At 22.9% G+C, this 14,738-nt stretch overlaps 2 protein-coding genes across 2 annotated transcripts; both read left to right on the top strand. All coding sequences in view use genetic code 6, as the record gives it.

The window, feature by feature from the left end:
* Positions 1-408: 408 nt before the first annotated feature.
* On the top strand, positions 409-3,359 carry TTHERM_00355310 (hypothetical protein; the record flags this gene model as incomplete). Its single annotated transcript, XM_001010429.2, has 5 exons — positions 409-578; positions 635-693; positions 748-990; positions 1,071-1,123; positions 1,182-3,359. The coding sequence occupies exons 1-5, from the start codon at positions 523-525 to the stop codon at positions 3,357-3,359; spliced, it is 2,589 nt and encodes an 862-aa protein (XP_001010429.2). The 5' UTR covers positions 409-522.
* Positions 3,360-7,108: 3,749 nt separating this feature from the next.
* Positions 7,109-13,875, top strand: TTHERM_00355280 (hypothetical protein; the record flags this gene model as incomplete). Its single annotated transcript, XM_001010426.3, has 4 exons — positions 7,109-7,229; positions 9,159-10,506; positions 10,794-12,544; positions 12,668-13,875. 4 exons carry the CDS (start codon positions 7,109-7,111, stop codon positions 13,873-13,875), a joined length of 4,428 nt encoding a protein of 1,475 aa, XP_001010426.3.
* Between the last annotated feature and the right edge of the window lie 863 nt (positions 13,876-14,738).

Below are 14,738 nucleotides of genomic sequence, written 5' to 3'. Positions count from 1 at the left end.
AATTAAATTTGAAAAATTTAATCAATAATAAGATTTGTGTTCTATAATGGAGTTTGATATATCAAGTAACTAGGGTCTTATTTAATTTTTGTGCAAAATTTAGTATTTTTTAAGATGAGAATTATCTTACGTTTAGTTCATTCATTAAAATTAATTGGGAAAATATATTTATTTTATATAAATGTAAATAAAATTAAATTGATCTATCTAATTATTTGTTAATTTATGATTGGAATAAATAATTATCAATAAATCTAAACATTTCATATCGCTTATTATTTATCAGTCATTCATTCATATACACACAAATATATTTATTAAAAGAAATCAAGCTTTTTAAACCATTCTGATGGCTTAAATATTACAATAATTAAATTATAGGAATTTAATAATTATTAATAATTAATTATTTATTATACTATAAGGAGTAAAGTAAAATAAATAAAATCGATATCTATCCATATTTTAGAAAACGCAAACTATTTAAAAGATTAATACCCATTATATCATAATTTCATTAGAATGAGCAGTTAGGTAGATTAAGATATCTAAGAGAATGGCATTCACAGCAATATTAAGTATGCAAAAGTTTAAAAAGTTTAATTGACTTACATTTTTTTAATTTATTATGAAGAGAAGATTCATTAATTGGATAAGAGTAGAATTAAAACCAGTAATAAAACATAGGATAAGGTAACTTATTGAATTCAAATTCATTTTTTAGTTAAATTAAAGTGTATAATCTAGCATCAGAATCGTAGTATAAGTAGAATTTTATTTAAGAAAAGCTTGATTTATACTCAGAAAAAGGAGAATCAAATCAAAATACAGTGACTCTAAATACTAGCACTTTAGAAAATCAAAATCAATTTATACCCTAATAAAATATCAACGAATTAGCAGATAATACTAATGAAGCATCCTCCTAATTGTAGGCATCATAGATGTAATAGTATATTAAGTAAATGGCCAGTTAAAATGTAGCTTAATGTAAATTTAGTTAGTTTTATCAATCATTTATCTACTTGATCACATAGAGCTTTATTAACTTATATCTTTAAAATATTTAGTAGGAAATCATAGTCAAGATAGTTAAAATTCTCCTCATAATGCAAATTAACAAGTATAGAAACTTTTTGAGTATTTATGTGTCTTTTAAGTTATTATAATTTAAAAAATAGAAAAGTTCTATTGATGCAGTAAGTCTAAGAAACAACACAGATAATAGTATTTAATGCAGACACGATGAAGTAGAACAGCAAAGTATTAATGGAGAAGATAAAATTCAGAATGTTTTAGAGATTGAAAAAGTGAAAGTTTATAGTTCACATGAAATTTAAAATAATGAATAATTTGTAGTCAACTAAGAAAAGCAAGTTGAAGAATAAAATAAATACAAATAGCAAGTAGCATTTTTAAGCGAAAAATAAAAACAATAATAGAAATAATAGCAATTTTAGCCACAACAATTACTTGAAGCATAGAATTAATAGTAATTAGCCCTTTAAAATAAGTAATTTGCAGGGCTAGTAACTCCATCTGCAAGAGCTAGTGGCAATTACATAGATGAAAAATCTCCTTCAAATACATAGAATGATAACTCAAGCCGTTCATAACCAAAGCAAGCAAATTATGAAACCTATTCTTAAAACAATAATTTTGAAGAAACAGCATAAAATTATGATTATTCAAACACTGACTGCTATTAAATAACACCAATTTAAATTACTAAAAAAGGAAGATAAAATTAAGATGCTTAGATAGCTGATTCATATATGCAAAATAAGAATAATTATGGAAGATATGAAGATAAGGATAACTCAAGTCAAGATTTTGGGAAAATTAAGTATATTCATTCTTTAGCATACTATGACCCATTAGTGAATTAGAAGAAAATAAAAAAGAGAGGTGGACAGGAAGAAGGAAACGATGTTTCATTGCAGGATTTATTAAATTAAAACTAATACTCTTTAGCAAGCAGTGTGAATTTCAATTATTCTATTTCAAATTATAGTTCATCTAAGAAACAATAACGTAAATTCAATGCTACCTCTTCGAATTATGAGTATTCTGAGAAACTCCAAGAAAGAGTAGAAGATCGTCTTCTAAAAATGGGACATAAAAAAGAAGAAAAGCTGCAAAAACTAAGAATAGAAAGAGACTAGTAATTCTTACAAATGACAAGAACGAAATCTCCTGATAAAAATTTATATAGACAAAAGTAGACTAATTATTAAGAATATCAGTCGATGACTCACTAAAGCTTAGATCAAAATCAAATGTTTTAACAAGTGGGAGCATCTTTGGATAGTTAATTTTTTCAAAGCTACATTTAGGGTCAATAATAAGATGCAATTCAAAACTAAAAATACTATCAGCAACAACTTAAGAGTTTATCACAGAGCTAGAATTTTAGAGAAACAGAAAACTCTAGCAATTATTTATAAAACTAAACGATGCCTCTCAAATTAGAATAAACTTATGATAAAGAATTTAATGAATAAATTATTCAGAATGAAGCATATTAAAGACTTTAAGGTAAAAAACAGTTGAAATATCAATTTAAGCCTAATATCTTCAGTGCTTCACAATCTTCACTGGTTGTTAACAAAAGAGATGAGATAAAATAAAATTATTTAAAATAAACAAAACAATTTTTTTCTGTAAATAATACTTCGTAGCTTTAACAAACTTAGGTAAATAAAAATAGTAATGGAAACTAAATTTCAAGCAAGTTAAACAGCAATAATGTATTAAGTAACTCTTCTTCCCCTAGAACAGTATTGTTCCAAAGATAAAATGTAGATGAAAATGGATAAAATAATTAGCCTACCAATTAAAATAAATAAATCTATTTTAACCAATAGTAATAAATGAGAGATGATAAAAGTAAAGTTATCAGTACTCTTTATGATAGTGCTTAAAGACAGAGATAGGAACAGTAGATAAAAGAATAGGAAGAATTAAATTTATAATAATAATAATATTACTAAAGTTACGTTAACCTTACACCACAGCAAGTTAAAAATAATAATGAACAAATAAATTTCTACTAAGCCAATCAAGTTTAACAATCAATCCCAAAAGAATTCTCATTCAATTAATCAGGATTATTATATAGCGCTTTCTAAGAAAAACCTTCTTCTGATAAAATGCTTTTTTACAGCGATAAAGTATAAGACTTAAAACTCCTTCAAAATTATTCCCCAAACTTCAAATCAAAATATGGAGCAAAATATATAACTCAAGCAGGTAATAATGAGTATAATGTGAGAGAATATATTAGAAAAATAGCTTAAGACTGTAAATAAAATACATAATTCAGCAATCAAAAAGATTACTATCAATAAAACTAATGATTAAATCACAAATTTGTGTTTATTTTCAAAAAGCAATTTCATTTTTTTAAGTTATTTTTGAAGTAAAAAGATAATAAAACTCTTAAATAAAAAAGAAAAAAATATTTTTTTAAAATTATAATTAAATCTTTTTGCATCAAACTTGATAGATAGATAGCTTGAAAATAAAAATAATAAATTATAACTTTTAAAATGAGTTTTTTGAGTTGATAAATTATAATTTTTTTTATTTTTTCATTTTTCCTTAATTTTATTTAATAATATTGTAGATAATTTTTGTATATTAAAATTGTGTGTGTGGTTTTTTTAATAAAACTTTTTAGTAACAATCATTTAAATTAAATTAATTTATTTATTTATTTAAAAATATGGATTACCCACTTTACAAATAGAAGTAAAAAATTAATTATATTAATCTCATATATATAAATTATCCCTTTATGCAGCTTTTTCATTTCAATTAAACTATTTTTTTCATTTATTAATTTTATTTGTATCTAAGTTAGGTCATATATAAAAACTATTTTTATAAATGAGAATTAAAGAAATTGGCTTTTACAGATCATATTTAGCTTTTAATTGATAATAAATATTTAAGCAAAATCTCTATAAATTAAAATTTTTTAGCTTGCAAAAAATATTTTTAAAAATATTTAGTTTTTGTTAGTTTTAAACAATCTTTTTTTAAATAGACAATTATAATTTGATGCAACTTTTTAAAGTAATAACAGTGAATAAATATGTTATCAGTAAAGATCAAATAATTCCTAAAAAACTCATATTGGAATTCAATATCTAGACATCCCTAAATTTTATTGAAATTTCGAAAAAGATGCTTCAAATTAATTTAATATATCATAAATTTGATGCGATAGATATGTTTATTAAAGAATTAAACATCTTGCATGAGGTACTTAAACTCATCTTAGTTAATTGTTTAATAAATATAATGAAAAAATCAATAATTAGTTATATTAATGAGTAAAGAAAATATTTCAGTTAATAAAATCTTATACAATAAATATTTTTTAAATTGTTTGTTTTATTTTTGTAAAAAGTATTAAAATAAATTTGATTTTAATTTAAGAATTATTGAACAAAGAATTAAAAGCTAAAATATAATATTTATAGATATTTTTATATTATAGATATATTATACTTAAATTTATTATAATACACTTACTAAAATAGAAGAAATTTTTTAATTATTGATGAAAATCTAATTTTTTATAATTTAAAAACTTAAAAAATCTATCATGATTATCATGATGATTAAATATTTATTTATAACTTAACTGATATTTTATACAAAAAGAATAAACAAAATCTCAATATACTTTTGTTTTATTTATTTAACTAAATTATTATTTTATTTTTTTAAAATATTTCTTCTTTTAAAATAAAGAAAAATTTAAGTTTAAATAATTATCAATACAATATTAAAAAATAAGAATAACTTATATTAAAATGCAATATATTTTTTATTATTAATTGAGTAAATATTTACTATATTACACATTTGCTAATTGTCTAATTAAATTATTAAAAATATAAATCAATTATTATAAAATTTTCATTTTTATTAAAAATTCATTTTACATTTTTCTTAAAGAAATTAAGGAATAATAGAAAATTTATGAATTATATAAAAATTTATAATTATTATAAGAAAAATTATATTTATTTACTAACGAAAGTAATTAATTTTTGTTTTAATTATTATTGATGAGTTTTTAATTTTATTTGCTGAATAAAGTAACTAATACGAGTGGTTAAAAATATTTTATAGAAAATAACGTATATAATTTAGTTAAGATTTACCCTTAGATTTATTACTCTGTTAATTTCGATATTTTTTATTGATTAATACTTGTAACTTAAAAATAAAGGTTTTAAGAGAAATAAAAACACTTAAATCACTAGGCAATTACTTTATAATACGACGTCACTTTTAAATAATTTCATTATATTGTGACTGATTATTTTAATTATAAGCAGGTTTAAAAGAAGGTGGAATATATATATATATATATTGCCAGAGAAAAATCAGGATAAAAGAGACAAAGAGCAAAAGTGGCAAATGGGTTTTAAAAAATGAGAGTAGTGTTAGAATATTAGATGTACTGGCTAGTAGTATGTAATTTAATTTATTAAATTGAGAGTATTTCATATTAATATTTATAAAGAAATTAAACTACATAAAATCAAATGCCCCCAAAATTTTAGGTTCTCGCTTTGTTTCTTTGTTTGTTTGATTGCTTTTTTTTATTTCTTTGCTTGTTTGATTGATTGATTGCCTGTTTTTTAGAAGCTATTTTCATTTCTATGTGTAAATAATATAAATTTGTTTGTTTGTTTGTTATTTGATTTTTATGTATTCATGAATGGGTGGATATTAAAGGGGAAAGCAAGTTAAAGTATTAAATCCATTAAATCAATATAAAGAGTAAGATGGGTAAAAGATCTAAAATTGAAAATAAAATAGTTGAAATGATTTGTGGGAGTTAATATAACAATCTTATATTTGTAATGGGTAATTTAAATTGATTTAAATTAAAATAATTAAATGAAATATGATAAAAATGTCTATTAAATAAAAATTTAAACTCAAAGAAACAGGCATAATTTGTATTTGCTTGATTCTTTGAAAGTAAAAGTGCCCTTTTATTTATAAAAAAGGAAAATGTAAATAGTAATAAAAGAAAAAAGGAGTATACCTAAAATCAGTAAATAAAATTTTTCCTTGCTTGTTTGAGCATGAGAGAAAAAAGATTAGAGAGTAAAAAGTACTAAAACAAAGAAAGCCAAATAACAAAAATCAATTAAAAATTTTAAATTTATCAATTCACACTTAAAGAGAATCATTCTTATTTGAATTAACAAAATTTAATAAGAAAAGGCTTTATTACAAAGAAAAGCTAAAGCTTTATTGAAGAATAAACTAAAAAGAAATAAATAATAATTCAATTAAAAATTCTGCTTTTACTTAGATCTACAAGTTGCAAGTTACTTAAATATTGCAAAAATTGAAACAAAAAAAATAAAAAATACATGATTATATTTGATAATTTTTATACTATGTTTTATGTTTGAAGTGCGAAAAATACAAATAGCGATGGAGAGACACATTTCTCAATAAAAATAAAATTTTTAATGTACTTTATTTAGGCATGATTAAATTAAATTAGAAAATTTATTAGAAGTCGCGCAATTATTGAAATATTTATTTGCCTATAAAAAATGTATGTATTTATTTGTGAAATCATTATAGATAAATAGCTTGCGAGTTTATTAGCTATCTCTCAATCAATCTTTGTATGTACTTATGCATATATCTATCAATCTATTAAATATTAAAGATGATATTGGGGAAAGAAAAAGTGGGGCGGGGAATTATAAATAAAAGAAAATTTTTTTTTATTGAAAGAAAGGGAAAAAATTAGCAACAAAAGAAAACAAGAAAAAAAAGAAAGAAAAAAACCAAAATAAAGAGGCTCATCAATTTGATCACAAAGATTGATTGATATTAATTTGGAAAACCACCTATCATTTATTTATTTATTCATTCATAGATTGATTCATTCATTCATTATTTATTGTTTGACTGATTGATTATCCTTCCGTAACTATCTAACAATCTATCTATCTATCAACTTAATAAATCAATCTATAAACATTCTTGATAACATATCTTCCCGCAGCAGCACCCAACTTCATAAATAAAATAAAATAGAAATTAAGCAGCTGGGATGAATACTTAAATTTAGTAAGATGATTATTTTAGTAAAATCGACATTGACTAGGATTACAAATAACTTCAGCAGCCAAGTTAATAACCAGAAATAAAATAAAAAAGACAATCTCGCAAAGGTATCCTTTATTTTTTTAAATATACTCTCCTTTCTTAATTTTTACAAGGCTAAATCCTCAATTATTCACCTCTCAAGTAGGTTCCAAAATTGAACTAAAAATTTTGCTTTTATCGAAAGCACCGCTTACTTACTTATACAGATTATCTATCATTTTGATTTTTTTATTATTATTTATTTAAGATTCTTAAATAAAAGTTAGCTTACTTTCATTTTTTTTACTGGCTGGCTAACTTGGATTGGGTTATTCTTTTATTTTATTTACTCAAACCAATCTATAGATCTATCTATATATCTATCTATTTTATTTTCACCACTTACATTATATCTAAAAAACCTCCCAATCATAATTTTTAAAATTTAATAACTCCTCATACACCGATTAATAAATAAATGATAGTCAGATTCAATAAAGAAAGATATTTCAATTTATTTTTTTCTTACATCCAATCAATAATCAATTGTTCAATAAATTAAATCTTTTGAAGGTTAATTAATATGTTTTAATCTCCCTCCGAGCCTTAATGAAATTCGCTAAATAGCAATAACTAGCTTATTTATTTATCAATGATAATTTATTAAATTTATTTTACAAGTATCATATAAATATTGCGTATTACTTTTTGCATCCAAGCAAATACTTATTTGGATTATTTTTTTGAGCTTATTACTAACAACAAAAGAGTTTAAATGAACAACTGTTTCTCTCGTTGTTTTGCTTACAGAGATAGTTTAAAATATAATATTTTTATTGCTTGGATGTATTTCTGATGGCCTTCAGCCAAAAATTGCTTTCATTTGGTTATTTTCCTCTCAAATTTATAAATTTCAATCCATTGAAGTTTACTTATATTTTTATCTTGAATTATCTTCTAGTAAGTTACTTAATACTACATCATGCTTAAAATGTTGCATCAACAACTATAATTTTAAATGGTAAAACTAAATATTTAACAAACCCCTATAGGTGAATAAACACATAATGTAACCAAATATTACCTTTATTATAGATATTTTCAATCATTTAGTTATTTATTATGCAAGTAAGTTGATTAAATATAAATTTTGAAAGAAAAAACAAATGAATTAGAATCATGCATTAATATTAAGCAAGTTTAGCCTTCTTCTCATACTTTTAAAGGCAAAATAAATTTTTTAGGCATATTAAAAAAAATTTTTTTGCTCAATTCTACTCTCAATTTAATAAATTTAAAATAAATTTCCCTATAATTTTCTAGTTTAGGAATAAAAATTGAATCTTACTAATCCCTTTATATTTAAATTTTGATAAGGATTTTATATCTTTGTATCTATTGATTAATACTTATTAAGATTTTCTTTCATTTAGAAAAAAGCTAAGAAGTTTGAACTCTAATACAATCAAATCACTCTCTCTTTCTTTTTTAAAATAGTGAAAAATATAATAAAAAGGCTCTTATTTTTAAACTACTGAGAGCTAATGCATCTACAGCAGCAGCTGTATAATCAACATCAACCACAACTCTTCATTTAAATTTTATGCTTATCACTCAAACAATTTTTACTTTTTATTTTGTATGTACTTAATGCTTTCTCTCTTCAAAAGATGCTTTTGAATTACATTTTTGTTTATATTATCACTTTATAAATTTTTCGTTTAGGCGCGAGAGAGAAGCGAATATTTTAAATAATTTTCTTCACTTATCAATTGTTCCATATTTCTTAGGACACTATTCTTAAATTGTTTAAAGCGTGAGGTTGGTTCATTTTCTTTATGAGGATTTTCTTTTAATTTTTACGCTAATTTTTCTTCTCTTAAAGAGCCTTTTTCTTTTTATCGCAAATTTCTTTCCATATTTTATCAAAAGCATAATATCAAGGCACATTTCTTAAATTTTTATTCTTTCTTAAATGTCAGAAAACACAAAACTTACAAATTTTTTTTATAAAGCAGGAAAGCAAAATAGTAAAATACTTAACAGTCATTAAATAGCAAAGGAAGAAATAAATTAAATAAATCTACCCATCTATGAGATGAATGAAGATGTGATTAATTATTATCAGCCCGCTTATGATGGCGATAAGATCTAGCTAGAAGGTGTTGAAAATGAAATAGTTTTTTCTAGCTAGGGAGACAACAGAATCGATTATCAGGACTATCATCAGCAATATTCTCATTAGGGAGTAATTGAACCTACCAAATAATATAACAATTTTAATTAACAAATTTACATGAACCATCCAACTGCTGCGAATACTCCCTACATAGATAACAATTAAATAGGTTTAATAAATAATTATGATACATAGAGAAATCCAATCTATCTGGATAATACTAACAACCAGTACTATCCGTATTAGCAAAATTAAGTAGAGATATCTGAAAACATTACAGCCTAAGAAAATATTTACCCTAACAATCAACTATTAGACACATTTGCTAGTCCAGCCCCACCTTAGCTCCAGACAGCAGCATCTGGCAAACAAAAAAAGCCCAGAAACTCAAATAGCAAGAGTAGCCAAAACACGCAAGAGAATCCAAAGGCAACAAGCAATACAAAAAAAGGGAAGAAAGGAAATAATGACAAAATCTAACAAGAAATAATATAAGAAAACATAGAATATAATGAAATAAATAAAATTTAGGAAAAAGAATAGGAATAGATAGATCAAGTAGGGAATATGAATATTTTGAATAAGCAAGACTTTTAAGTTGCTAATTAATACGACCAAATTGATAATAATATTAATCAGCATATACCCTAGAATCAAAAGAGGAAATCTTAATCAACTCAGCAGCCAAAGGAATAAAAAAGCATTTCAAATATAAATATTGAAACATCATAAAATCTTTTAACTATAAAGATGAATAAAAAAAGTCTTCCTTAGCCATAGCCATTAGAAAATTAGTAAAATGAATAACTCTATCTTCAAAATGATAAAAATAAATTTTAAATTTAAAATATAATGCACAATGATAGCAACTCAAGTCTTAATACAAATAATCAATAGATTCACAATAATATTCATCATCTACATTAAAATCAACAACAACAACAACAATAATAATAACAATAATAGCAACAACAACAACAACAAAATCTTATGTATAATTAATAACAAAATGAAAATGATATATGCAATTAAGAAATATAGTAAATAGATTAACAAAACTAAAAGTATTTAGTTTAACAACAATAATTTTTATATAGCAATTAAAATTAGCAATATATCTAGGGACATGGTATTGCTAATTAAGCCTACACATTTGTTTCAAATGAAGCTCTAGGATTTGAGAAGTATTTTTTAAATTCAATTATTTAAATATATTTATAAAAAGTTATCAAATTCCCCTCTATTATTCTAAAATTACTTTCAAACTAACAAAAAAACAAACAAATAAAGAAATTTTCACCTTTTAATTTTAAAATAGCAAAAATTGTTTATTTGTTATTGATTTATTAATTAAAATTATGTTCGCATATATGAAAAATGTGAAGATAATCAATTAATTTTTAATATTCAAATTTATTATTTATTTACTTATTTACTTACTTATGATTTGTGTTTATAAAAATTAAAGTAGAAATGTGGAACAAGAAAATTATCAAAAAGAGGAATAGTAATAATAAATTTATGAATATAACAATTAAGATTAGCTTGAAAATTAAGAGAATATTGCTGATTAAAATTATCCTGCTACCACTGATAATATGCAAATTTAAACTTCTTAGTAGAACACAGGTAAGAAAAAGTATTAGAAAAAAAATGCTAAAAATACAGAAAACCCAACAGAGGCTCCTCCTAAAAAGCAGAGGGAAAAGAAATAAAGTAATTCAGATAAATCGAATACCACAACTGCTTCTTCATCTACTACAACGGCCTCCATTTTAAATTAAAATTACGTTGAATAACAATCTAAGTACGATAATGATAAATAAGTTGTAAATGAAAATTTCAATCTACAAAATTTATAAATTGAATAAGAAAATAATAAGATTTAAATTTCTAGCAATTTGTAAGATGAACAAATATAACCAAGTTTAGAAGGTGAAATGTTAAAGCAAACTTCTAAGCAATAAAAAGAAACTAAAAAAAGGGCTCCTAGTAAAAAGAAAACCAAAGCTAACTAAAAAATAGTTGAAGAACAAGCATAAGAAGAAAAGTAAGAAGATTTTCCTAATTAGGAATAACAGGTTGATGAAATAATAAATTAACAAATATAAGCAGAGTAGCAACAACATATGGAGATTACTCACTAATAAAATATATTTTCTGAAAGCAACTTAATTGAAAATTTGTAAAAAAAGCTAACTAATGAGCAATATAAAATGGATGAAATGTGGAATAATAAAAATGTTTACATGTATTAATAGCCTTAAAATAATATGAATTAAATTTACTAACATGATCATTTAGGTTTGTAGCAGTTAGAATAAAATTAAATATAAAATTAAGGGTAGCATTTAGATGAACAAGTGAATATGAATAATATATAAAAGTTCCATAACGATTAGATTAATTAACAATAATTGTAGCATTTAGGCAATCCTTCTATTAAATTATCTCAAAAAGATACCTATTCCAAAGATTAAAGTAAATAAAATATGATGAAATAATTTTTAGATTAAGATGAAGACTAATTGAAGCAACCTCCTTTTGAATTAGAACTTGTTACAGTTTAAGCCAATAATTTTTCTCAATCATTCAAATAAATAGAAAATGAAGATGATATTTCCAATAAGCAACAATCCTTTGCTATGCCTGAAAAGTTAACAAAAAAAAAGAGTTCAAAGGAGTAAGCAAAGGATTCAAACAGGAAAAGAAAAGCAGCTAATTCTATTGCAGCTATGGTAACTAACAACAACAATAGTAATAGCGAACATGATAATTAGTAGTTTGATGACAACATGCAAAACAACATAAATCCTATTCCTCCTGCACCTGTAGCAATAACAAAAGAAAAAAGTGTTAATGAAAAAAAAAGAGGAATACGTGATTTAACTACCGAAGAAAAATGGGATGTATTTTAATAATATGACAAGCTTAAGAGTTACAGAGGAGTTGGTAGACAATTTAATATGGATCATTCTACTGTTAAACTTTTAGTTAATAGAATTTAAAATGAAAAACCTAACGAAGTTATCACTAAAGAAATTTTCTTGTAGAGTTAAATTGCATAGTAGAGTTCTGAAAATTCTGTTTCTAAAAAACTCAAAAAAGAGAAGTTGATGCAAGAAACTTAATAAAATGCTAATAGCTAGCCTTAATAGCAGAAGCTCTAAAGATCTTAATCAAAAACAGAGAAAAAAAAAGAAAGATAAATGTCTTAAGAAAGTAAACAATTATTTCTAAATTATTCATTTTTGCTAATCAAAATTTTAATAACTTTTTATAATTTAAAAATTTTTATGATGAAAATTGAATTTATTTTTGTAATGTTTTTTTTTAATAAAATAGATATTACTTAGGAATAGGAAAATATTAAATAAGAAGATTAGATTAATTTGTTTGACAATAGCTAGCAGTAAAAGGCAAATGAGATTCATAATAGTTTTTAGAATATGGAAAACGTTTAAAGTAGTAATATTCAAGATTCTCTGATAAAAGTTGAAGAGAAAATTGAAAATGTTTAAGAATAGTAAGAGCAAATGCCTGAGCCTGTTATTGTTAAATCAAAATCCAGGAAGGAATCTTCAAGAAAATCTACAAATTCTAAACGTAGAAACTCAGCAGCACCAGTAAAATCTCAATCAGAAATAATAAATAATGGAAACGAAGTCATTCCTTAATAAAATCAGATGATGTCTGAATAATTGGATTATTAGTACAACTAGCAAGGCAACATGATGCATAACATTCATAATGATTAAATGTAGTTAGAATAAGTTTAATAAAATATTTGCAGTGATAAATTGAATCAAGATATAAAATTTGAATAGGAGTAGTACGAAGGAGGAAACTCTCACAACTATGAAATGTATCAAATAAATAACACTGAAAATTTAATCAACTATTAAGATCAAAATATGCAAGATAAAAGCTACCTTCCAATCCATTAATAATAATATAACCATTAAAATATTCATCTTCAATAAAATATCTATAGAGATATAAATGATGAAAATAAAAATGGTAATCACTTAAACCTTCAAATGCAGTAATAAGATTTAGAGCCCGATTAAAATTAAATGCCACCTTCCATGCCTGAGTTAAATGTTAAAAGTAAAAGTAGCGTGAAAATGACAGCAGAAGAGAAAAAAGCAAAGAAAGATTTGAAAAAACAAATTTAAGAATAGTAAAAAGCATAAGCAAAATTGGAAAAACCCCCAAAAGCTAAGAAAGGTAAAGGAAAATGGTAGTAAGAATAGCAAGTACAAATTTAAGAATATAGACAAGAAGACTAAAACTACTAGCAAAATATTTACGATTAAAATATATAATTCAACGGTTATGAAAACTATAACATTTACCCGAGCTTTGATCCTAACATGAATTACATACCATAAAATTATCAGTTCCCTGATTACCAAAATTATCAACCTAAATACGAAGATGATTATGATCTTAATATGGAGAATCTTGAAATAAATAACCCAACTCACCAATAATAATAAAATAACCCATAGTCCTATGACAATGATGAAATCAAACTTGAACTTTTGTGAATAAATTGTTGAAAAAATAATAAACAACAGTTTATGTTTATAATTATTTTTTAATAAAAATTAGTTTAGTTTTATAAGACCTCAAATCAAAATAATAATAAAATTTCATATAAATAAATAAATATTTAAATAATTCTTTAAAAAATAAATATTCACTCAATAAAAAAATACAAAATAAATTTATTTATTTGGAGTAAAATGCTTTTCTTTCAATCATTTCTTCCAAATTGAAATGTTTATTTTAATCCCAAATTAGCTTAATAAAATCTTAATAGTCAATCAATCTTCAATTTTAGTTAAGTTAAATAAATATTCATCATAAACAAAATTTGGTGAGCAATTAAATATAGCTATATGAGCATTTTCAATCTTAAAATAAACAAAACTTATTTCTTACTTGCCAATTAAAAATCAGAGCTTATGAATATTTTAGTGAAATAAACTTAACTTATAACTAACTAAATAAATAAATAAATAAATAACTAACTAACTAACTCTCTGATGAAATATAAAAAGTAGTAAACACAGTCAATTACTAAAAAAGCTTTCAAACTATAAAATTAAAAAGTTAATAATACCTACTAACTAACTCTATTTATCGGATTAATTTTATTTATTATCATAACGATCAATTATTATATGTAATTAAATATATTTAGATATTAAAAATAAATTAAAAGTTTTCAAATAAAAGTTTGTTTGTTGCAATTTTATAAAATTTAAAACTCAGTTTTAACACTATTTCTTTATATATTTGTAAATAATTTTTATATTTACTTGTTGAATTATAATAGAATGACTTTATAAATCAATTTAAATTCTCATTCCATCAATATTTCAAATCTGCTCATTCAATTAACTCT

Source organism: Tetrahymena thermophila, assembly GCF_000189635.1.
Source record: "Tetrahymena thermophila SB210 genomic scaffold scf_8254697, whole genome shotgun sequence".
NCBI lineage: Eukaryota > Ciliophora > Oligohymenophorea > Hymenostomatida > Tetrahymenidae > Tetrahymena > Tetrahymena thermophila.
This window is presented reverse-complemented; position numbering and strand designations above follow the sequence as displayed.